Source organism: Struthio camelus, chromosome 1 (genome assembly GCF_040807025.1).
Source record: "Struthio camelus isolate bStrCam1 chromosome 1, bStrCam1.hap1, whole genome shotgun sequence".
Lineage (NCBI taxonomy): Eukaryota > Metazoa > Chordata > Aves > Struthioniformes > Struthionidae > Struthio > Struthio camelus.
The window spans coordinates 177,389,354-177,412,649 of record NC_090942.1 but is presented as its reverse complement, the minus strand read 5'-3'; the positions used below and the strand labels follow the sequence as shown (position 1 = coordinate 177,412,649).

Below are 23,296 nucleotides of genomic sequence, written 5' to 3'. Positions count from 1 at the left end.
TTCGGATGGGAAGGAGGCAGACGACAGGCCAGTGCGGTGCAAAAGAGAGGGGCCTTTCCGTCTTGTCTCAGTTTTAGGCAATGAAGCGTTAGGCACTGATCCTGCAGTCAACTCTGCTTATATGTGTTGCAAAATCACGTTGTATCGTTGTAGAAGAGTAAAAAGCAAACAACGCTCAGCAGAGAAATTGCCACTGGGTGGGGGACGCAGTCTTTATTTGTGATTCCAGAGTAACCTTGCTAATGTTGAAGCTGGATCTTGGCCCCAGGTTACTAGAATGATGTTGACTTATTGATGAATTTCTAGAGAAAGCAATAAAAGTGATCTGATTCCTTCTGAGGAATGATGTACATTTAATTTTTGCACTAAGTATTGACAAAAGGGTAAGTCTTGACATATTTGAATCATGTAAGTAGGGTGAAGTCCTGATTTTTGAGGTCAGTGGCAGCCTGATCCCTGATTTCTCTTGGAAATGAGATTTGATTTTTTTTGTAAAGGCAGATGGGCCTCAAATAGGAAGAGTTATGTCTCAGGGCGGGGGGATCTAAGCATAATAGATGAATGGTGCGGGCTACTACTCAGGTTGGAACCATATCTACTGTGAGATTATAGAATGATCTTGAAGGAGAGGTAGTAGGAACAGGTTCCCTAGAAAAGCTGAAAGCTGTGTGATTTCCCAGTTAGAGGTTCTCTGAACGTTATAGACGCCCCAATAATTTGGGAAATGTTCATCACGCTTTAAAAGGTCCTTCTACACCTTTTACATTTAGAACTCCAATTGGTCAGTAAAGCTTACTGAACTTAAACTAACGTTGTGATTGTTTCAGAATGTTATATTACTACTTAAACCTAGACGTGTGATTAGTTATTGGACAGTTAGATAACACTCAAACCTGTACGTTTTTTAAAAATGTTGTTATATATGTAACAAAACCCTATGCATTAGCATAAAGACTTTTAATAATAAAGTTTTTAGTAGTGAATAATCAGCTGATTATTGTACAGGTTCTCTCCTTTGTATTTTGGTTTTTTGTTTGCTTTCCTTATTCCTTTGCCTAGACCAATATTCCAGTTCTCCTCTAGTTCTGCTCCCTTCTTTTTCAGACATGAGCCATGCTTTTGCAGCTCCCGTGGACTTCAATTTCCTTCCTAGCCATCCTTCCTTTGCTGACTGCAATTATTTAATTTCTCTGCCAGAGGCAATTTCTTTCATCTCCTGCCAAGGAAAAGAGACTACGTACAAGCATAAAGCCCCTGGTTATACGCTATAGCCAGCGTCTCTCATTAGGTGGTGCTGTGTGGCAGCAGCAACGCTCTCTGCCATGTAATGCTGCTGTATAGGAGCTCATTAGCTATAATGTGATATATTGCTACAAGCATTGGGAAATGGAGCCTTCAGAAGTCTCACTCCCACCTTAGTCACTAGCTACACGAACTGTGTATTTCAACTATTCCAATATAACTATTAGTCTGCGTTTTATATTCCTTTACATTTCAGATTTAAAAAACATTCGTAAAAAATGATTTTTATCTTAATTTCACTGTCCCATACAGCTTCTCCTACTGGTTACTCACTCTTACCTCTTAAAAGCTTATTTGTAGTTTTTAAATAAGAAAAGTAAACATAATAGCATTCGACATCTTTACAAAGCCTTGCTTTTATTTGGATTTGAAGAAGTAGTATCAGTGAGGTCCTCTTAATCTAATCCTTCCTAAAAGGTCCTCCAAATCAAGAGAAGAGCATTATATTTCTACAGCGGATGTCAGCAAAGTCAGCATTAATCTCTGCAGCTCCCACCTAATGGTTTATTTCTGCGTAACCCTTGGGAGATAATGTTGACGTTTCTAAACGCCCTCATTTAGGCCCCACAATAAATGCAAGGTGCCACAGTTTATTGGAAACTGGTGTCACTGCTATTTTTTCCAGACTCTGTATGTGACACTAATTGTCTTTATGGTGTCTTCTGACCCTGTTAAATGTTAGTTTCCGAGCACTTTTTTCGCTCGTTGTCCATCTGTTGACTTGTTAATGAGCTAAGTAAACCTAGTGAAATGGAATGGAAAACTGCATATCTAGAAGGAGATGTAAAAGTCCGGGAATGTGGAGGCGGGAGAGAAAACGGCTTTGGACCGTTATTGATTCCCCAAACTGGATGTGTGTACGTGCCTGAGAGAGGGGATTTGGCGAATGTTTGTGACCGAAGTTTACTCGGATGTCTCAGTATGCCACTGAAAATGCTGCTTCCAGTAACAACTGGAAAACCAAAAAGACTGAAAAAGCTCCAGTAATAACAAGAAATGACTTACATGCATGAATAACCTCTCTAACCATGAAAAGCAATTACACCTAAAGCCTTTCCCTATTGTGTGCATATTCTATTATCTGATTTTTTTTTTCCTCCTTCTGTTGAATATTGCTATAAAATCTTACGGTTCTGTCGCTGGTTAGCTCATGGCACTGACGTTCCCTTCTGCACAACCAATATATTTACAGTGTTAAAGAACTAAAATATATGAAAATCAAAGTGTTAAATACTCCTAGGACTAGTAAAGCAGTTTAAGCGTGAAAGATAGCACATTTCAGTCCTGCGTTACAGTTCTGTTTGTGGCTATTTCATTAGGTGTGTGTCTGTCTGTCTCTCTCTCATCTGCATAATGTCAAGGGAGACCTGTTTGCAAATAGCTGAGTTTTAGCATATTTTTCTTTATCAGTTTAGGCAAAGATGCTGCTTTCTTTTAAAGTCCTTCCTACAAAATAAATGCTGATGAGCTGAAAGCATGTATCGAAATTCGCAGCATATACTTTCTGACCTGGATTTACAATAATAGCAAGACTGAGCTACAAATTTAGGAAACCTGAGCATCAGAAGACTTTTTATAGTTTGTGTTAACCTTAGGTTTGAAAAGGACAAGAACAAAATATTTGAAGATTCAGTTACAGTGAAGGGAAGACATTAGTTAAAATACTAATGGATTAAAATGTTAGACAAATGTTATTTTAGTGCTTCTGCAGCAAAAACTTCTAAGTTTGTATTTGCTGTAGTCCTTTAAAAATATAAATATTTAGTAAATATTGTAACGTAAATATTGTTAGGCAAATGTGATTTTAGTATCTCTAACATTAATATTTCAACTAATGCCCTATTTTACTGTAATTGAAACATGTAAAAACAAAACATCTTGTTCTCGTTCATCTGAAATCAAAGTGCTGTTTCACTCATCATAAACTTTTTTTTTTCCCCCTCTTTAGGAAAAGCAATGGTATGGACAGATTTTACAGAGGGTTTTGTGGTTCTGTGTGTGTGTGTTTTTTTTTTTTTTTTTTCTTTTTCCTTCCTCTTTTCTTTCCTCCTTCCACCTACATCAGCTGTCTGAACTGGAGTTCCTGGTGACGGAGCGTGGCCAGTCACTTCATTAGTCATGTACCGTCTGTCTGTCAGGCAGCTGAATCACTGGATCTATGTGCGTGTTAAACCTCACAAATCTGAACAAAGTCCAAATGCTAGCCTTATCTCCACCACGCTGTGGAAACAGACCTACGGCATATTTTTTTTTTGATACTTGGGACCCATGGTTCAATTGCAGTGGTAGTTTTGGGGTGGGGGAAGCTGGATGTGGGTTTTATTAAGGTTTTTAGTATAATAGTAAAAAGCGCAAAGGAGCTCAGGTGATTAGGAGCCAGTGCGTTTCTGAAATGTGAACCCGTCGCTTGGGGATGAGGGAGAGAGCGCGGAAGGCAGCTCTAATCCAGCCTCAAGCCAGTAGGCAGCTCATGGTTTTCTTCTGACTGCTCAGGCAGTTTCCTTTCTGCAGAAGCACCTCCTGCCGTTGTGTTTGTATGCGTCGTCTTGGTGTTCCCACAAGTTCTCCTTTGTAAGATGTTTTGTTGCTGTCCCCCCCGCCTCCCAGACTTCTTATTTCAACCTCCCAAGGAGTTTTTCAGAGTGGTGGTTTATTTATTTATTTTTTTTTTTGTCCAGAGCAACCTTTTCTCTTGTCTTCCTTGTATTACCTGTGTTGACGCTATAGAGTAGTCTAACTGCGACACAGCTATGCACAAATTCATTTATCTCTTCATCGTTTAGTCCCCAGTTCAGAAAGCTGTTAATGACTTTAGCTCAGGTAACAACCAGTGCAGCGCTGAAGAAGAAAATGATTCAGAAAAGATTAAGAAATGGCATATGGAATGGTTTAGTTTCAAAACAGATGAATTAAAAAAATTTGGCTAAAAGGGAAGCAGAAATGTTATGAAACAGATATTAAAATACCTAAGCAGTGAGAATGGAATCTCTGTACACCACTTCTTATGTTATTTCAGTTTTAAAAACTATACCTTCATAAACTTCATTCTCCATGTAGGCTGAACTCTTTTTCTGCAGCAGGAAAGTGTCGCCAAACTGTAGAACACCACCATAATAATTTGAGTTGCTTTGAAAAGGTATCTTTCAGTAACTCAATTTTTGAATATTTATTGAACGCAGTGGTTTTTTTAAGGATAAATTGAGCATTTGGGATGGTGTTTTCTCACGATGACTTTAATTTTTCAATTTTTCTGCTTAACTGGGAGCATCTAAGGTTAAGGTGTCCCCTGCCACTCTTCTTTTATAACGAACTAAGAAGAACTAGAGTACAGTTTGCATCTGGCAAACTTTAAAATAATGTTACACTTTATTGCTTCAGAAAGAAGTATAAATGTCCTCTTTTGTTTGACTGAAATTAATTGCAGATACATGTGAGTAAATGTTTGGCTAAATTTGAAATGGGCATGTATCAATTAGAATGGCAGCTTTAGAACTAGTTTACATGTAAACCATTTACAGAACTAATAGTTATCTAATTTATTTCAATTTTATATCGTTACATTCAAATTTCAATTTTTTTTAAATTGATTTGTCATTCAAATTTCACTTTGCAATTGCAAGTTTTATGTCCTACTGGAAGCACCTTCCTTTTAGTTTATAGTGCCAGTCTGTATCTACAATAAGGCTTTCTTTTTTTTTTAATTAGGCAAACAAAATAATGTATGTTTCTTCTCTTAATTTGACACCTGTCAGGAGAGTCATCAGTATAAACAACATCTTGCTAGCATTTGTGGGATGCCTGGCTTTGTTTGATCCCAAATGTTTCTTGGAAATATCCTTGCTTTTTCTGCAGTGCTTTTTTCTTAAGCCAGGGAGACCTTACTGTAAATAGTGGAGGAAAAATTTCACTGCCATACCTCAGATTTTTGTCAACTCCTCTACCAAATTACATATAAAACATTCAGGGTCTAAGCAGCTGATGAACAGTGACCTATGCTTCTCATACCTACCATACCAGTAATCGTGTTGCCTCCTTGCTTTCCCTTTGCTCATTGTTTTTGTTCGTCTTTTGTAAAAAAATTTAATGGTATGTACTTTAGAGAGTCTTGGCATGTCGTTTTCAGAAGGCATACCACAGTGAGACCCCCATCATTGTGATGATGATATAAAGTAACAGTAATACTTTTTCAGTAAATAGTCTTTTCCTTTTATAAATGTCTGTTCTGATTTGTTCTCAAAGGCAGTTTTGGCTGAAGGTTGGAAAACTTCAACATCCCCTGAACTGGAATCGTGTTTAGGGATTTGGAATGTGGGGTAAAACAGGACAACTTTGCATTAAATAGAGCAGGAATTAGTCCAATCAAAAAAACCAGAAGTGTTATGGATACAGAAGGGAGTGTTCACACTGACCAGCATAAATGACCAATGGCAAAAATATTCATTTCTTCCAGCCTATTTACTTTTGCTATGCAATTAGATTATACAGCAGATTTCTTGATAGGCATTTTTCTTCCTATTTCCTGCCACCCCAGCTCTTTTCCTCAATGCAGTCATGCCTGTCACGGATTTTAGCAGTGAATTGTGAGGACTTTAAATGAGGAGCTTCCCTTTGTCATCTTAGAAATCCAGGTGTTGGTCTTGACTCCTGTAACATTGTTAGGGTAGGCAGTGTTGCAAGTTCATTGTTAGAGGCTTTCCCTGTAAACTAGCTGTGGCGACCAGGTTCTTGAGCACTTGTTGGCATCTCAGGTGTCTGCTAGACTGTGTGGAAATTGTGATTGGAAAGGAAGATACCAGAATGGTTTCCTCTTTGGCCTTGACTGTTTTGGACCAGGCATTCCTCCAGCTAACAGGTGAAATGCCAGCAGAGTTTTCTTATTAGGGGAAGATACAAATGCAGACACTTTCTGTATGTCTTCCCGTAGTCTAGAATACAGATCTGGCCTGCTTTAGAAATAATCCACTCTTTTCCGCTGCTTGACTTTGAGAGAACTAGTAACTGCTGTGGCTGGGCTGTTTGCTGTCAAGCAAAAGGCGTTCTGCTCACGTGGTGGCTAGCTTGATTTTGTCACTTGTGTGTTCAGGATTGCATGTACAACAAGCCACTGCATATGGTCCCGATTGTCTGCCCTGTTGTGCTGATCATCTGGGAAGGATTCTGAGAGATTAATTTCCTGCTGCGGCAAATTATGGCCATGTTAGACTTTTTAAGAAATTCAAAGAGGAAGAACCACTGAGAGTAGAAGTCTGTTTGGATGGAAAGTCTGAAAAGGCCAAACACCATAAGCTTATCTTTCCAAAGAACAGCAGTAGCATTTTTGTTGACAGTTGCCACTTTCACCATTCAAGGACAAGTTCGTTTCTAGCATGATGTTAAGAAAGGACTACAGGCAGCTGTGAAAGGGGGGGAGGCAGGAACTGTCACAGGTCTTTAGGTAGTGTATCTGAAGGCTCCCCACAAAGCTCCTGCCCCATTGTCACAGTCCAGGAGAGCCACCAGTTCCTGTAGGAAGGACGAGCAGGAAGAATCCCTGCTATTGGCATGTTACGGACCTCTTCATTTCTGACAGATCTTAAAGGGCAAAATATGTTGAGCCAAGGTAGAGCATGTTAGCAATGAAAGTTCATAAAATGGAATGGACTCAAAGATTTTGCAGTGAGCGTGTCGTACATTTACTCCTAGGTCCTGCTAAACAGTACAAACTTAAGAGTATTGTGAGTTTCCTCAGCACTGGCTTGTTGTCTGTGGATATAATGTACATATCTCCTTGAGCATCTCACTGTGCACAGTAAGAGTACCATTCTGGAGTGATATATCGGATAAGGGTGGTTAGAGCCAAATGAGTGCTGGAAATGGAGATATGTAACGCAAGGATTGTGTAATGATGGAGCAATTTGCATTGTAATCTGATCCAAATTGTAGGTAATTGGAAAAAGGCCATTAGCAAGGCAATAATTCAGACATCGGTGCCTATGCAAGGTGATTTCTCATTTCTTGAGTTACTGGCACAGACCCAGCTCTGCCTAGGGGGGCACTGTGACAGGATATAGGGAAGCTGGCATGCATAGCTGTAATTCTGTAGTGGAGGCTACCACAATATCAGATTTGTATTGATGTGCTAGTTTGTTTTTTGTTTTTCTTTTTTTTTTTTTTTTTTTTTTAACAGCACATTAGCAGCCCTTTCTACAGCATGATAAACTTGACTCTTCTTGCTGCAGGCTGAGCTGGGGACCTGAGGTTCATAAATCAGTTTAGTATCCTTGAGGTCATTGCCTAATTAATCGCTTGCCCAGTGAGATCCTTGTGTGACCCAATATTCAGGACGTTTGTCATACTCTGTTCAGTATCTATCTTGAATCTTCCATCCCTAACCTGCAGCCCTACATCAGGGAGTAGTGCACTTTATGCTGATGCAATTAGCGTTTCTCAAATCGGTGTGGGGGGTCCTTGCTTGGTTTGCGTTGATACAGTCTAGATGGGGCCATATCCAGGGGAGCTCTCAATAAGAGTGAGAGATCAGAACTGGGCTGACTGGGGAGAGTCTAGCTTTGGTGTTTTTCCACAACAAAATTAAAAGGAGAAACCTGCTGCTTCTGGATGTTTTGTGACCTGTGGTCTATGTAAGTATGAGAAGCAAACCTACAGGTTTCTACAGGCTTCTACAATCTTGCAGGAAAACTGCCTTTCTAAGAGAAGTCTTTCGTATTGATGTAAACCGTGGAAGCAATTTGACATGAACTCCATTAATGTTTTTATTAGCATCAAAAAACCTTTGCATTTTTAATTCTTTTTAAAGCAAGAAGGGACTATTAGTATCAGCTGCATTTGTGCTTCAGTGGGACAGGCCAAAGAAGTGTACTCAGTGTTAATTTTTGTCCTGAGGCCTGTAATTAATATATTCTTCTGTGCATTGTGCTTTTTGTTCAGTCTAGTCATGATTTCAATTTTGTGCCATGTTCAGAGTAGTTAATCTTGGATATTTCTTCCTGATTTGCCTCTTCCTACAGAAGTTACAGCAAACTTTCAGATAAATTAGCCTTATATGTGCAAGGACTTAAAAAATACTTAAATTTATGTAAAGACTTGATTTGCATACTATTTGCCATAAATTGCTTAGACCTGGCAATTGCAAGTTACCAAAGTTTTAGGGGATGCTTTCTTCCAAAAATTAAATAAAATTGTTTTATAGTAGCAGTTAAGTATGATTTTATTATATAGTCTTTTAACTAAGTCACTGGCCTCTGTCTATTAAACAGGCAGAAAAGGAGGCAGATACATGAAAGAGAGAAGAGAGACTTACAATTGTAAAGAGGTGATGTTCAAAGATGGATAAAATTGCTTTTGTGAGATATTTCCTTTATTGTTTGGTGGATTACACGGTCCAAGTGGTTGAAAAATGTCCAAAATCAATTATATCTATTACATAAGCGTACCAGACCCAGTAAAACCTGCTTTAATGAATAAACAGTGACTCAGAAGTCATAGACGTTGTTTGAAGATGTAATATCTGTGGGATTCATTTAGTCTTACTCAAGTCCTCAAAACTTAGGGAACTCTGAGCCAGTCAATGAGTGTTTCGGGGTTTTATTTTGTTTTTAAATGATACCTAGTTCCTATATAGACTCTAACAGTTATAGCTGTGCTTGATCTCTTTCAGCATGTATAAATTGGACGAAAGTCCTTTCTCAGAAAAGTTCTCCGTCTCTGTATGAAGCTTGATTTTAAAATGGAGTACTTCTTTCTGTGACATCAACAAGTTCACCATGTTGTGCAATTTGGTGTTTCGGTTTCCAGCCATCAGTATTAAATTGATCCCTGAAAATACCTTTTAATTACTTATTTATTATTAGTTATCCTTTGAAAGTCAGTATTAGCAAAACCTACTTTGGCCGTACTGACACTTTGTCTTCAGAGTCCCAAGATCAGTCCGACAGCTCCAGCCTATCTACCAGATCTGGGTAGGCTACCACGAATAGTTTAGGTGAGACTCTTCCAGTGTAAAAGCATGTTATATTAATTGGTAATTAAGTCTAATACTAGCAACCTTGTACTGAACTTGAACTCGCTTATAGTTTGAGAGTGGCTTCTAGCTGGCTGAGGTCATGTGCCAGAACACTTTGTGGTAGTCAGAAATGTTCCACTCCACTGTTTTGGCGAATGAGAGTGTTTTTTATTTATTTGGAAACAAGCATAGCATGCGCCTTGAGACTATGGGATGTACTGCTGTGCACCACTTTTGTGTCTTGGAGGGCCTACACTGAAGTATGAGTCTTCAATGACATTGACCTCCTTAGGTACGTGCAGTTCTAAATTATTAAGGAATTTGAACCTGAAGATTGTTTGCAGATGCATAAGGCTTTCCAGCTTGAGGACAGGCCCAACTCTAGCACAGTGACATTACATGAAGGAAGCATCTTGCCTTCTGCTGCGTGCAGGACTTGTAAATCGTTTGTATTAAATCAAACACTTGCACTGTGTAGGACCTTAGATATCAGAGGGCACTCTAAAATGAGAATAACTTCTTGGATTCTGCAAATTGAGTAGAGTTTGAAACACAACCCCAAAGCTAGACCTAGTCCTCTAGGTCCCGTAATAGCACAATTCTATTCTATAGCATGCAAACTTTAAATTTCTTATTTGTAGCATGAGGGGAATTAATTTATAAGCTAACCTAGGGAACTCAGATACTTGCATTTAAGCTTTTAATGCCATTTTACAGGGGCTACTTTCCTCAAAATTATTATCACAAAATGTAGCAACTTTCTGCACAAGTTTGGATGGAAAAGACCATATTTTATTTGAGAAAGCAGTAATTTTGAGATGCTGTGTTTTTAAATGATTCTTCAAAATGATATCACCAAGATGCAACACTTACTCTTCTTCTAACAACAGTCTGATTCTTTAGAAAATTGTACGAACTGCAATTCATCCAGGGGAATCAGTAACATTCTTTATTGTTAAAAGTTTTTTTTTTTTTTCCCCCAACTGAATGTTGAAATATCTCATGTATTGAGTTGATCTGTCATCATTCTTTCTTTCTCATTATTTGTTAAATCCTAGAATAAAGCTTTAAACCCAAAAGATCTTTTTATCTTTTTTTTAAGTAGGGAGATTAAAATTACAATTACTGGATTAAAAATAACCTACGTAAAAACTAATTGTTCAAGTTTTAGGATTTCTGTTTTTTTTCAGGTTTTTTTTCAGTTTAGGAAAAAAATTATAAGGTGATAATTTAAGAGCTCTTAAAAGAGCTACCTCCTCTCCCTTGCCCTTTTACCAAGCAAGCACGAACCAAAGATAATTTCCTACACCACTAATTTCCCTAACTGTCGTGGTAACCAGTAACTTTGGTTTGGATACACACACATTCCTCAGCACTTTTCATTTGTGTACCTAAAATCCTGTGCGGTATTGAGGACATGCAGGATCCCCAAGAGGAGGTTCATAACAACCAGGTGACTGAACCTGGAGATATCTAAATTAAGCATGAAGAAATGCCCTTCTTAGTGTTTGATTCCTAGACACAACCGGGCTAAAACCCTCTTTTGGACTGAAATATTTCCCACTTCCCTGTGGGTTGGTCCTAAGAAACCTGCCAAATTTGATCCCCTCAAGAGACACGGGCCCTTGAGGGGGATCCAGAATGTAAATGAGTTCAGACTTGAGAAGGGTACTGCGATGAGGGGCCCTGTTGAGACGGAGGGAGTCAATGACAGAGGCGCTTTTTTTTTTTTTTTTTTAACGACCACAACTTTTGTCAAAGTGCCTTAGGTGCAGAGAACACCTATTAAAATACTTTGTGCTGTGTACCTTTAGCATAGACACTGTAAAATGAAATAGGAGATAAAACGCACTCCCCGTCCCTGCTGTCGTTTCAAATTTGTTATGCTTTCCAGTTTGGTTATTGTATTAGCAAATAATAATTATTCCTACAGAATTAAGTGGAAGATTCATCTACACTGAAGGAAACTATTTGAAGATGTTGGATTTGACTTTTTCTGAAGCATAAAGAATTTTTTTTGAAAACTTAGTTCCTATTATCTGTAACTTTATTAATTTTTAAAAGCAATAAGTGTTGAATGGAAGAAGTTATCTGTAGTAATACTTCCTAGATACTGTGGCTTGGGCTGGTTTTGTGTATGTATGTGTCAAAATAACTCCCAATTTTTATTTTTATAGACAGTTACTGGGAAGAGCTTTGGAACCAAAGACTTTCGAGCAGCTCTAGAAAATGGAGTCCTGTTGTGCGAGTGAGTATTGTTTTATCTATGTAAAAATTGTTCAGGTTGACCTCAGTTGGCTGTTTGCCTTTCTGGTCTTTTGTTTCTGTATTTTTTTTTTTATTTTTTTTTAAGAATCATTTTGGAGTTAAATTTTGTTATATGTGTTTATTATTGTCGGGGAGGAGGGGAACGCTTTTCAAGAATCCTCTTTCTAGCACTACATATTCCATGTGTTGTCCCACATGCTTCCTCGTGTGTTTGCTAGAGGGTCGTGTTGATCCTCTGGCCAACTGATAAATTTTGTTGGTTATAATGCGCATAGTATCATTGGATTTTATTTTCAGCTGGTGCAAGATGGTGCAGCTGGGGTGTTGTGATCAAGGCACATGGTCACCCGTATACCCATTGTTTCTTTTCAGTTTAAAAAAAAAAAAAAAAAGTTACTGTAAATTACCTGTGATGGTTGTTCTCTAAATCATGTAAGCTATCCCCTGCCATATGCCTTTTCTTTTCAAAAAGCAGTTCATTTCAGAAGTGAATATTAGGAAATTGTTTATTAAAGATAGCATGCATGATTTCATGTATCTATTGCTTACTAATACTGTTGTTCAGTATGAGGTATGAGAAGGGGTTATTTGGTCTTCTGAGCAGTTGTGACTACCTCTGAGTATCTCAGAGGCATTGGGTGGCATTTAGGGATATGCATACTTTATAAAAATATACATATTTTTTCAACAAGCACTTTAAGATGATAAAATAAAGGGATTGGGTCTTGGCATAATGTCGAAATACACTTATGTGTATGTGCATATGCAGTCCTGGTTTCAGTACTTTCTGGACTGACTTAATTACAAATTTCAATAACAGTATTCTGACCTCAGCCTTTTCTAGGCTGTTTTTCTCAAAAAAAAAAAAAAAAAAAAAGCTGCCTTGTGCTTATATGTTATAGGCTTGGCAATAATGGGACTTACCTGGTTTGGTTGGTAGACTGAGTCAGAGGTGTAAAATGTCCACTTGTCAGGTCTTTTCCATGCATCTGTATTTGGTTTTATGCTTATTTAGAATAAGATTCCAAGATTGCAAGCTGTGCTAACCCCTTAGGGTTTTAAGGTATGGCAGGTATAAATGTCATTTGAATGCCAGTAAGAGAGAAGTCTCATAAGAGGTCTCCATAGGAAATTTAAAAATTCCTTGGAATCTCAGAGCTGTTCTTACATCAGTTACTTTCATCCAAGCTAACTTTCAGAAGGTTTTTGAATTTGTTAGTGTGTATGAAAAGTGACCAAAGTAAATACACATATGCAACTTTCCTGCATCCTTCCTTCTGCAAATATTACTGCCTTTTCTGTCTGTTCTGTCCTTTATTCTTCTCCGTGGGCACTTCTTTCAGCCTATTTTGCTAGTACTTCTGCAGTCATCTTTCAGGGATTCATTCATATAATGGAGTTGATTTATTTTGAAGATTAAATGCTGTTGTAGAGAATGAAAATTGTATTTTCATTACTAATGTAATAAAATATTAGCTAGACTGAATGTTGTAATAAAATAGTTTATACTTTAAGAGGAGCTACTTCAGGTACGTATTTAGTGGGATGTGTGTATTATGTTTGGCTGTAACACTTAAATAGCAGTTCAGTGCCAGTTCTTAAAAACACTATGTCCTGCTCCTCTGATATCTTCATTGTTGACGTTTCTTTGGCAAAAGAATGTGAGTTTCCATCTGCCAAATGCAAATCAGTTAAATTTATATGTAATTAATAGCCATATGCAAGAAAAAACATCCTGTAATTTCTTCAGCTGAGCAGCTTGCCTTAGGAGGCATACAACATTCTTTAAAGGAAAATATGCCTAATTATCTTGCACTAAATCATATAGCTGTCCTCCTATATCGTTTTAAATTTGACATACTTGAGGTAGAAGGAGAAGTGGTTTTCACAGAAATTCTATAGAAGCAGAAAAGAGCAAGATGGGAAAGGTTTTTCAGATGTCTGATTTTCACTGAAGTAAATAGAACGCAAGATCTTGAGTAACAGAGGCAAACTAGACCCAGCATTGTGTATTACCCTGGTTCAGCTCTGACATGGCTACTTCTGGCTTCCAGGGAGAGATTATCTGTGGACGTGAAACTGCAGCAGATCAGACTTGTACTTCCACCATATTCCTATAGCAGCCCAGTTGCTTTGTTTGGTGCACTGAATGACCAAGTGTGCATGCTGGGCGGTTGGCTGACCAGTAGTTGACAAATATTGTTTTACAGTACAGTAGATCTCCTGTGCATACGTTATCAGAAGAAAGCCATTAAAGTTATCCTAGCTATATGCTATTTCATGTTTTAAAGTACATTAAAGCTAACAAAAATGATGCATAAGGAAAATAAAACACTTCTTAATTCTACTCAAAAACGATTTGGGGGGGGGTTGTTTGTTTGTTTTTTTGTGGATAAGTCATCAGAAGTATTCTGTTTAGTAAATGATTTAATGGAGTCTAGAAATCTCAGGACCTGCAACCATTCTTTCTTTTTCTGCAAGCATTTAGAAATCCATCTACCATTCCATTTTGTTCACATAAATGCCATTCTTTGTGTTTGTTTTCCAAATAAATTTGCTTTTTATGTGGAAAAATTCCTTTCTCCACATATAATTTTAAACTCCGGGTCCTTTGCATTGGTGTGGGTAGATCACAAAACCTCACTGATGCTTTGTGTGGGCAAAGGGACTGGCCAGATAAGCAGCAACAAGATGAGGGAGTAAGTCCAAAATCCACAGAGGTATTTAGGCAGATGGGGAGCCTACAGGGTGTCCTGAGGTCCTAGTTCTCTGTTGGTCCTGTGGTCTGCATGTACTTAACTGAACCACGGATTTTCTCTACCTCCATGATTGAAAACCAGAGTATGCAGGTATGAGGAATCCTGTGCATCTGCATCTTTGCCTCATCCTCGCTGCAGGGCAAGATGCGCGTTTAGGCTTCTGTGTTCAACAGTGATATGTTTGTCTATCTAATCTTCTTAGTTTAATTATGAATTCTAGATAAAGTAGAGTAGCAATAATGTGAGGAAAAATATTTCTGGCTGAGATTGAAACCATGACTTGCATGTCATGTAACAAAAATGGTGGTTGTACATATCATACTGGGACCGACAGTGTGTGAAAACTGAGTTGATTTCCTATGCTTATGGGAACTTCACAACTTTCACATTGAAAATTAATATTCTGATTTTTTTTTTTAATATCTGCTACATCAGAACTTTTATTAGAAGAAAATCTTTAAGTGGAAAATTTGAGTCTGATTAACATTGCCACCCATGTAGCCTAAACACAGCTTTGTTTCTACCTACAGCTAACTGTGCATTTCTGATTCATCTTTTTCTTTCCTTCTCACTTTGCTATTCTCAGCAACCTTTATTTTTGTGACTTGTCCTAGTTTTTGCTTCTGCAATCTGTTGTTGTTTGGTGGTTGTTTTTTGGAAAACTGATGAAAAGATGCAAATTATTTGGGTTTACATGTTCAAATTTGCTTGGTTCAAGTCACTTAAAATTAGCAATAGATGCAAAATATTTCTTAATAAACATTGATATTCATGCTTAAATACAGTTGATTATATAACAGAAATCCATGTGACTTCTTTTTAGTTTGATTAACAAGATCAAACCTGGCATTGTTAAGAAGATCAATCGCCTGTCAACTCCAATAGCTGGCTTGGTAAGTAATGATGTCAGATCTATTATCTACATAATTCTACTAGTTCTGATCCCCCCCCCCCCCCCCGCCATGAGTGGTGTCTTGCGAACGCATAAGAACAAAAGGCACTACAGAAACCTACCAAGTTTTCAGTATTTTAGTTCCATTTTCACTTCTGTTAAAAATTGTGCCATTTTTTGCGTTGACTTAGAACTCAAGATTACCTGTGCTGTGATTCGGATCTGTAATTTTAATCAGTTTGTTACTATATGAAACGGCACAAGTGCTCCTGTGCACAGACCTATGTGACGTTACCCATCTTTATTTAAAGGCCATCATCCTATTTGTATTCACAAACCACCTTAGACATCCCTCTAGTAGGGAATGGGAATTTACTTCTTCCCCAACTCTGTTAAAGCTTTGGTTGCACTAAAATAACTCAGGTGATGCAGAGATCTCTCTTTAGGCTTCCATTAAGAAATTTCACAATATTTTGGCTGTGAAACACATTGTCTGTCATAGAAAAAAATAATTACATTGAATCATTTTATTTTCACAGTAACCTCAAAGGATTTCCAATGTGCTGTTGACAAATTTGCAGGGGCTGTAGGAGAAATTTTGTAGCCATTTGGCATCATAAAAAAAAAATCATTTAAAAAAAAAAGATTCAAATTTATTTCTTTACCATTTTTTTCTTGGAAGGTAGCCTTGTTGGCTATCCTTGTCACCATTAATGTATCTTACTCCTACAACCAGAACTGTTGCTCTTATCTTAAAGGTGAACAGGGACATGTGCATGATTCTTGTAACAAGCAGAACATTCCACCTTATGGCAAGCATGCAATCATAATGTTGGGGAAAGTTATTTGACTTCTTAATGTGAGTAGAATGCAAAACATCTGCAGATACTTGTAATTATATATTTTAAAGGCATGAACCAATAAAATGCCTGCTTTTGCTGGTCAACTATATAGCTCTCTAGAGAAGAAGGCATTCTGTAGTTGACTTGGCTGATGGCCGTAAGATTGGGTTAACTTGCGGCATGCTTGTTGCAGGCTCAGAATGTGCATTTCCACATGAAATGACCACATGAAGTGTTAGTTGCCCTTGTCCCAGAAAAGCTCAGGAACTTGGACTCAGGAATAACAAGTGCTGCACATTCTTTTCCTGTGAGGCATCCACGCAGGAATTCAAATTAAACCAAAATCATCCCGGGGAAGACAGCACCGTTATTCTATCGCTAGTCTGACTGCCTGAATGGCCTCTGAAGTGGCCATTAGTCCAAACCAAAAAACCATGGAACAGATCTCATTTTTATGGTGACTTAAGTGTTGTCTTGAATCATAACTGTTTGAACTCCCATTTTTACATATTTGCTTGTTTATTTGTTTCCAGATACAAAAACTTGGAGTATTCCTTAGGTGTATAGTTCATCTCTTACCACATACTTGTGGTGTATTACTGTTCCCTCCAGTTGTTTCTAGTTCCTGCAAGTCTGCAAAAATTAAAGAAAGGGGAAGAAGGGTGAATGAAACTAGTAAACCAAGACTATGCAGTGGTATCATTGGTCTTAAAATAGCAGTTGAAGATAAATCACTGGGAGAACTGATGTTTTGTGTTAACTGATGGAAGAGGTTTTACGCAAATATATTCATTTCAGAAGATCGTGATTATGAGGCCCTTAATGAGAGGGAAGGGAGGTTTGTTTCCCTAGACTTGGGAGAAGCATACTCGGTTTCCAGCTTTGAGGAGACTGACTTTCATCCCTGCATGTAAAACTCACATTAGAAACTATGGTTTTGTGCATTTGGAGAAACACAAACATTGGTACCTGACAGCCTCATGATACCATGCTCAGTGAACCATAGGATTTAGAGATGGAAAGGATCCACTTGAGAAGCAATTCCCAGGGTAAAACACTTTTACTGGTAATTTCCTTGTTTTATTTTCAAGTGTAGAAGAATAAGGTTTACAGTACTCTTAAATGTACAGCTTGCTAAGAAATTATCCTGTAGGCTTGCTTGTTATGTTCTGGAAATATTTTCATCATTCGTAAGTTTTCTTCCATGAATCTTCCTGTAGATTGTGTTCTCCATGGCTTCGTGTATACCTCTGTGGCTTTCATTTCTGCTGTATTCAATGCCTTTTTAGTCTTAAATTAATTGCTGTTCACCGGATCTGTATGAGTTTTACCAATACAGTTGGTAGGGGGACTTTCTTCTTTTCTTAATGAACTTAAAACCCTCTTTGAACTTAAATTTTTGTTTTTTGCTCGCTCTCGCTACCTCTCACTGTGACTTGAATGCGAGTCTTGCAGTTTCTGTGATATCTTTTCTGTAGACACCTTTTGATTGTGTTCTTCCTACAGTTTCTTGTTCTTCATCCTCTGGATTCATCAGGCTGAGTTAATGTATTTGATTTCCATATTAGCTGTGTGTGTGTATGTATATATATATATTAAGAAAAGTTGTCAAATACTCTCTTCAAATACTTGAGCAGTACAGAAACAAAATGATCAACCACCATGTTTGGTTAAATCTCCAGCGTGGTCTCATTGTATTGCTTCTTTGACTTCATGGTTATTTGGGGAAAAAAAATAAAATAGGAAATGAAAGCCTATTTGAATAACAACACATTTGCATTTATATGCAATGCTTTATGCTATACTTTTTGTGTGGAAATAGGGAATTGAGGTGCTTTTTTTTTTTTTAAATGAAGTAAATGCTTAATTAAATTAATATGTCACTTGCTTTTGTGACATCATAATTCTCATGGAATCTAACAGGGATTTTTTTATTAGCAGGATCACCTAAATTCCAAACTCATTTTGGACAACAGAAAATAAGCTTTAGCTTTCATCTTTAGTTTGGTTATACTACTGTGTAGCAAATTTGGGTGTAAATTACAGTGCTTCAGGTATAATCATAATGGAATGATAAATAAATACGTGTGTTTTGATGAGTAAACACCTAAGTGAAACTTGGCATTCAGTGACCAAAATGCTAAGTAAGTTAAACTTAAAAATTTATATAACCTGATATACGTGATTTAGACTGGCCTAAAAAGGTTGGGCTGCAGCTTGCTTGGGAGATTGCACTAACATTTCTTGGAAGGGAAACTTAGCCCAGCCATGATGTGAAATCTGTCTGATGGTTTGCTATTGCAGTGCCACGTCTCTGTTGCTCTTCTCAGCTGTGTGCCTCCCATAGTTTGTGTGAGATTTAACGATTTTTTTAAACTTTAATATATATATATACACACACACACACACACATTTATTTATTTATTTTACAATTTAGAAAGCTGAACCGATTCACAAAGGGGTAAGACAAAATACCTGAGCTGCCACAAGGAAGCAGTGGGAACAGGAGACAGAGGGCAGAGCAGACCTATCCATTGATGGGGGGACGGCAAGCTCTTAGGTCAGTTTGGCCAGTGTGTGAAACTTTTCTATCCTTACTGCAATGAGCAGGAAACAACGGCTGGGAATTCCTGTTCCTGCTGCAGCGCAGCATATTTTGCAGAACTGCTGCAGCTGGGAGCCTCACATGTTGGTGAGTCCCAAATCATTGCCAGTTTGCTGGGTGGGTCAAGCCGTAACTCAGGGCATGTTATGGAGCTCAGCTGATGGTGCAGCAGGATGGATGCCACTGGAGCCGTCCTAGGCTAGCTTGCCACCATGGGCGACCAAAGAAATGTTGGTGCAGCTCTTGAGCTGCTGAGCACTGGGGCGTGCAGGCTCCAGGGTACAAAGGACCAATTCCAGCTGTATGTAGTTGCAGAAAAATGAGACTTGCTCCAGGTTGATTTTTAACAAAATGCAAAAGGCTTCTGAGATGGTGCAGCAGTTCGTCTAGGTTTCTTGAAAGGAGTTCAGGGAGCTCGGACATGGTATGCCTTTTTTTTTTTTTTTAATTTAAATTATTTTTATTTTTAACTGAAGGGACACTGAAGGAAAGAAGTTTGAATGCTTGATTAATAGACCAGGTTAATGCTTTCCTTAAACACCACTATTTTTAAGGTGAGAGAATGCTATTTGTTTAAGAGTTGCACTGAGATAATTTCTAGGGAACGCAGAATTAATTTCTGCTTCTCCTTCCAACTTTTACTCTGAAAGATCCACAACTTTTATAAGAAGTCGGTATTTTTTCCCTAGTGCTGCAGGGTAGGCAGGCAAAATGGGTACAAAGTAGCAGTTCCTGGTCCTTTGTCAATTTGGAGGGACACATTAGGTGTAATGAAAAGTCAGAGAATTGTGGAGGCTCAGATCTCGCTGTCCAAGTTAGGAAGTGTGCAGCCTACCTTAAAAATCCACTTCTGGTCCATACTTAAATGAAATAGACCTATGTCATGAAGATATGCTTAAAAAGCAAGCAAACAAACAAAAAACCCTCTCTTACATTGATAGATCTTGCTAGATAGATTTTTATTTCAAGAGAAATAGCTGCATGACCAGTAGCGTAGTAAACATAAGTTGCTACCTGATTTCAAATGGAAAATTTAGAATGAGAGTCAATATCCCCGCTGGGAAGCAGTAGCTCATGGGAACCCTGCCTTGCAACTTCCTAGTATTGTCTTAAGACCATGTATCTGTCTTTGCAAATCCTGGTAGTAAGGTGGAAGTGCAACACTCTGCTCTGTGATTGGGAACCATGTCACGTTGAAGGCCTGGGGCTATGGTCAAAGACATGGTATTGGGCGGCTATTGGGTTTATAGGATTTAAAATGAAGTGCCATTACTCTTCTGTGTTTTTAGGTTTTGTTTATTTTTTATTAACTAGCCATTCATTTTGATCAAGCAGAGCTGTTGCTTTTCCTTTCCAACTCTCTCAGTTTGAGTGCTGGATGAAAATTAGCACAAAACATCTTATTCACAAGAAGTTCCTTACTTCAGGTCTGACACTTTTTTAGTGAGCTTTCATTTACCTTTCACACAAGAGCAAAAGACCATTCATCTATCGACTATCCCAGGTTTGACCATATGCATTCAGAAAATTATATACTTTTATTTTTTTGATTCTACTAGGGAATTGGGAATCTTTTGGGGTGAAGAGTATCTTAATATTGTTTTCCACACAGATTTTTTTCAACTACTTATGTTCCTGGTTCACCTAGGCCTAATGTGCCCTTCTGAGAAGTGCTGTATTCAAATATCTTTCCCTATCCTGCAATGAAATGTACTATAACAGCACTATATTATATAATTTACTCATTTAATAAATCAGAAGGAATTATTCCGCTTGCACCAAGAGAGCGAACACAAAAAGTGAAGAAAAGCCACTTTGTAATCGAGTTTATTAACATAAAGATTTATTATCATAAATCAATAAAGCAGGAAATAATAAAGGTAAAAAGGGAGAAATAGGAAAAAATATACCAAAATGAGAGAGAGATAAAGACAAGGGCAGAGAAGTTAAAACGCTACCACTACAATTATTTTTCTGAGCCTTTGTGCCTAACACCTTGCAGAAGTTGGAACTGCCCTGGTACGTCCTTATCTTCTGTCATCAAATATAGCCAGCCAAATATATCTTTTATATCTGATATAACTCTGATATATTAAAAGATATATGGGAAAGTTTTCTTGATACAGTTATCTGAATGCCAGTCTCCTACAACAATGTCAAATTTCCACTTTCTTACAGGACATTTTTAAACAATTTTGGGGGTAGAATCCATACAACTGAGATAAAAATTTTCATTTTGCATATTTTATTTAGGACTTGGCTACAAACTCACTCTCTAGATAATTTAAATTTGAATTAGTTAAGTCTTTAATTTAGAACACTTTTTAAAATGTGATGGTAATATTAATATGATTTTTTTTAATTAAAAATATCTTTTTTTTTCACTCACCTAAAGTAGCTCTGCTTCTGAAGTGCCTTGGAATCATCCCTTCCTGCTGAAAATCCTGACTGCATTTATTATCTCCTGCTGTCCAACTTTTTGTGTTCAGTATAACCTTTATACTGGTTCATGCTTTCTGTTGTCTTGCATTTTTATTAGATGGTCTCCTTTCTTGTTTATCCAGTTTCATATCCAGTATCTTTTTTCTATTCATCTGTAAGACTTTTCCCCCTTTTTTTTTTTTCTTTTATTATTTTTCTCATTGTGGTGTGTTTTGAGGGGAGTTTTCTGTTTGGTTTTGTTTTTAGTATTTTGTAGCTTTAAAAAAAAATCTTTTCCAACTTCTGATCTGTGAATATGACTAGCATGGGCTAGATAACATTAGGAATGCTAACAGCAGTTTGTGTGGTGTGAGAAAGTGAATAATGGAAAATAGGCCCCCCCTCCCCATACTCTTCTTTCTATTCCTCATTGAAAATGAGAAAAGACAAATACGTAAATATGTGGAATAAGTTACCTAAAAGATACTGATGTTGGCCTTGCTTTGCCACCAAACAGCAGAAAAAACAGATAGCTCAAGCTAATGCTATCCAAAATCTCTCACAAGAAATGGCCAGCCTCATAAATTTTGGTTGAGAGCTGACTAATGAGCTAATAACCATGTGAGGACTTGCTGTGTTTGCTTGTCTAAAGCACCTTTTTGCAGTGAGGAGAGAGTTGGAGATGCTGAGAAAGCACAATGTAGAGTGACTTGAAGCATGGCTTCTTCTTTTGAAGTTTTTAAGTAACCTTTTTGACAAGTCCCAGCCCACATAATAGTAAAACAGTGGTGAACTCTGCCTCGAGTCCTGCCTTCCATTTCCTTCATGGCTGAGCCCTGTCCTGTGTTTTTGATTTTTGTCTTTGGACTGTAAATTCAGAGGTCAAGGGCAAGTGTATATGTAGCACTTCTGCTAAGTGTGAAATTTGATGCATTTTCACCTAGAAGCTGATTTGTCCGTCTATAGTATTGCTTCTTATAGGGCAAGACACAAGACGATGCACATTAATTTCTCAAAAGACATCTAGTTACTGGCATAATCTAGTTACTTCCATGAATGCAGATTTTGCTTTTACAAAACCAATTAGTGTTCCTTGTGATTCTTATACTTAACTGCAGTATGCCTAAAACTTCAGAATAGGGAGAAAGTGAACGAAGAATGTCTCACATATTGTGTGCACTTGGTCCAACTTCCCATCATTGTGCCCTTTCCTTTATAGGGCACCCAGCAAATTTTCTGCAGGCTCAGTAGCATTTCAAATGACAAAAATGAGGTTGGCTTTCTCTTTACAGTAGTAGTTATTTACCTGTCTTTATTGAATATCCTTTTTATGCTGCAGGTAACAAAATACTTCCAGTAAAGTGTTGGTTTTGTTTTTCCTGTGGAAAGCAAGAGATTTTTAATGAGTAAATTTTAATTGCCAGGAAGGCCAGTGTAACTCTAAGTGATATTTTACAATACTTAGTATGTCAACCTGTGTTTTTTCTTTTATGTTCTTCATGCGTTTTTTCCTCCTGGTGTTCCAGCCTGATGTTACGCTTAGCTGGAAACCCATCTGCTATGGCAAACAGTATAATTTTTTTTAAATGTTGAGGAGCGTTTTATTGCGTAGTGGTATGTTTATTGCATTGTTTTAAATTAGTGCCGTAACATCTTCAGATTCTTAGTGTTTAAACTAGATGAGGATTTCTATATGGCTGTTACTACCTTAAGTATCTAGTTTTGTTCTGACAGGTGAAATTACTGTGGGAGGGGAACTCCCCCCCCCCCCCCCCCTTTGATCAGTGGTCTAGCTGAAGTGCTCAGAGAAGTTTCCTGGAAATAAAAGAATATATATTAGTCTGAGAAGAGAGCTTTTTGACTTGTGTAGCATTTGAAATATAACCATCAAACAATGTGTAAAATTCTTAAGTTAATGAATCTTAGAGTTTTTTGTCAGTACTATGAAAAATGCAATCAAATATTAACATCTGTATTATCAGTGTAGCTTTTCAGTAAAATTAAGAAGTTGCAGCTGCCATTACTTCAGACTCCTAAGCAGATGTTGCTTCAAATTTGGGAGAATGATAAGCATATAAACCACAGCATGAAAATTCCTAATTTAAAAGGAAAAACAGAGAATACAACCTTTTTTTTTTGTCTTTGTTAATTATGAAACATTGTAGAAATCTGCTCATTATCCTTGAGATTTTAAACTAAGAAAAT

The 23,296-nt window shown here is 37.6% G+C and overlaps 1 protein-coding gene across 30 annotated transcripts in view; it reads left to right on the top strand.

The window, feature by feature from the left end:
- LMO7 (LIM domain 7) overlaps positions 1 to 23,296 on the top strand; it is a 134,836-nt gene that overhangs the window by 25,237 nt on the left and 86,303 nt on the right. For all 30 annotated transcript variants that reach the window (XM_068929626.1, XM_068929624.1, XM_068929622.1 and 27 more), the window contains exons 2-3: positions 11,482 to 11,552; positions 15,155 to 15,224. In XM_068929626.1, coding sequence (XP_068785727.1) covers positions 11,482 to 11,552; positions 15,155 to 15,224 — 141 coding nt within the window. The remainder of the gene's footprint in view (positions 1 to 11,481; positions 11,553 to 15,154; positions 15,225 to 23,296) is intronic.